The 2,429-nt window shown below is 54.6% G+C and overlaps 2 protein-coding genes and 1 long non-coding RNA gene across 3 annotated transcripts in view; 2 read left to right on the top strand and 1 right to left on the bottom strand.

Moving 5' to 3' along the window:
- Positions 1-1,026, top strand: part of SLC35A2 (solute carrier family 35 member A2) — a 13,920-nt gene extending 12,894 nt beyond the window's left edge. The window contains 1 exon segment of the mRNA XM_015850913.2: positions 398-1,026. Coding sequence (XP_015706399.1) covers positions 398-456 — 59 coding nt within the window. The 3' untranslated portion in view covers positions 457-1,026.
- A 97-nt stretch (positions 1,027-1,123) lies between these two features.
- On the top strand, positions 1,124-2,053 carry LOC116652670. Its single transcript, XR_004305809.1, has 3 exons — positions 1,124-1,808; positions 1,965-1,994; positions 2,036-2,053. It is a non-coding gene; the product is annotated as an uncharacterized LOC116652670 (long non-coding RNA).
- Positions 2,054-2,196: 143 nt separating this feature from the next.
- PORCN (porcupine O-acyltransferase) overlaps positions 2,197-2,429 on the bottom strand; it is a 10,467-nt gene continuing 10,234 nt past the window's right edge. The window contains exon 8 of the mRNA XM_015850914.2: positions 2,197-2,429. This exon is cut by the window's right edge and continues 1 nt beyond it. Coding sequence (XP_015706400.1) covers positions 2,330-2,429 — 100 coding nt within the window. The 3' untranslated portion in view covers positions 2,197-2,329.

The raw sequence follows: 2,429 nt of genomic DNA, 5'->3' as shown, positions 1-2,429 counted from the left end.
CCTATAAGAGCCATAGGGACACCCCCCACCAGCCCTATAGGAATCATAGGGACACCCCCCACCAGCCCTATAGGGACGTCCCCCCAACCAGCCCTATAGGAGCCATAGGGATACACCCCCCCGGCCCTATAGGAGCTATAGGGATGTCCCCCAACCAGCCCTATAGGAACCATAGGGACACCCCCCCACCAGCCCTATAGGAATCATAGGGACACCCCCCACCAGCCCTATAGGAACCATAGGGATGTCCCCCCAACCAGCCCTATAGGAGCCATAGGGATACACCCCCCCCGGCCCTATAGGAGCTATAGGGATGTCCCCCCAACCAGCCCTATAGGAGCCATAGGGATACACCCCCCCGGCCCTATAGGAGCTATAGGGTCTCTCTCTCTTGCAGGTCTCCCTCCAAGGATAAAGGCTCCTGATGGGACCAGCCACCCCTTCCGGGCCATATAGGGGCCGTACCGCCCCCCACCCGCCCCCTATAGGAGCCATATGCACCCCACCGTACCCCATAGGATGCATATGCCCTATAGAAACCGTATGGTTTTCATATGCCCCATAGAATCCATATGGGTTTACTTACTCTTCCTATAGGGGCCCTTTAAACCCTATAGGAACCATATGGATCTCTCCACACCCCATAGGAGCCACTTGGGTTCCCCGTGCCCTATAGGGGCTGTAGGGACCCTTGAAGCCCTATGGGGCCATATGGAGCCTTAGAGCCTTCCAGGAACTATACGGTCACTGTGTGCCTTATAGGAGCCCTATAGGAGCTTTAGGAGCCATATGGATGCCCTATATACCCTATAGGAACCATATGGACCCTCCATGACCTATATGGACCCCCACCCCCCATATATATGTGCCCTTTATACCCTATAGAACCATCCCTGGGCCCTATAGGAGCTCAGTGGAGCCATATGGACCCCCTATATACCCTATAGGAACCATATGGACCCCCTATATACCCTATAGGAGCCATATGGACCCCCTATATACCCTATAGGAACCACATGGACCCCCTATATACCCTATAGGAACCATATGGATCCCCTATATACCCTATAGGAACCATATGGCCCCCCTATATACCCTATAGGAACCATATGGATCCCCTATATACCCTATAGGAACCATATGGGACCCCCTATATACCCTATAAGAGCCATATGGACCCCCTATATACCCTATAGGAACCATATGGATCCCCTATATACCCTATAGGAACCATATGGACCCTCCATGACCTATATAGGCCCCCCCATCCCCCACATATATGTGCCCTTCATACCCTATATGCCCTATAGGAGCTCTGTACCCCCCTCCCTGCGCTTTTCGGGTGCCAATTTAATGTTATTTTGGGGCAAATTCGCTCAGTTTTGGTTCATTTCCACCCCTCCCCATTGGGAACACAAAGCAGTTACCACAAAGCAGAGACTTTAATGGTCCTCCAAGCGCCTAGAGCGGCCGCGTGACGTCACTTCCTGTCTCTCTCTCCTTCCCCACTTCCTGTGACCATAGAGAGGGGTCATCCAGCAGGAAAGAAGGCCAACCATAGAGAGGTCCTCAAAGGGAAGGGCAACCATAGAGAGGTCCTCCAAGGGGAGCCAACCATAGAGAGGTCCTCCAGGGGGAGGCATAAAGACCATAGAGAGGTCCTCCAGGGGGGAGCCAACCATAGAGAGGTCCTCCAAGGGAAGGCCAACCATAGAGAAGTCCTCCAAGGAAAGGCCAACCATAGAGAGGTCCTCCAAGGGGAGGCCAACCATAGAGAGGTCCTCCAGGGGGGAGCCAACCATAGAGAGGTCCTCCAGGGGGAGGCTTAAAGACCATAGAGAGGTCCTCCAGGGGGAGGCCAACCATAGAGAGGTCCTCCAGGGGGAGGCAAAAAGACCATAGAGAAGTCCTTCAAGGGAAGCCAACCATAGAGAGGCCCTCCAGGGGGAGCCAACCATAGAGAGGTCCTCCAAGGGAAGGCCAACCATAGAGAGGTCCTCCANAGGTCCTCCAAGGGAAGGCCAACCATAGAGAGGTCCTCCAGGGGGAGGCATAAAGACCATAGAGAGGTCCTCCAAGGGAAGGCCAACCATAGAGAAGTCCTCCAGGGTGAGCCAATCATAGAGAGGTCCTCCAAGGGAAGGCCAACCATAGAGAGGTCCTCCAAGGGAAGGCATAAAGACCATAGAGAAGTCCTTCAAGGGAAGGCCAACCATAGAGAGGTCCTCCAGCAGCAGGAAGACCATAGAGAAGACTTAAAGGGGAGGGGGGCAGACAGCGCCCCCTTGTGTTGGCTCATCTCTGGTCCTCCCAGTTCCCCCCATTGGTGTCAATGCAGCAGCCGGGCCAGCAGCCAACAGCACAGCGTCACCCAGTGACTGGCCCAGTTCAGCTCCGACCACTTGCGGATGGTGTAGGCCATGCCGTAA

This window comes from Coturnix japonica, unplaced genomic scaffold (assembly GCF_001577835.2).
Source record: "Coturnix japonica isolate 7356 unplaced genomic scaffold, Coturnix japonica 2.1 chrUnrandom583, whole genome shotgun sequence".
In the NCBI taxonomy this organism is placed as follows: Eukaryota; Metazoa; Chordata; class Aves; order Galliformes; family Phasianidae; genus Coturnix; species Coturnix japonica.
This window is presented reverse-complemented; position numbering and strand designations above follow the sequence as displayed.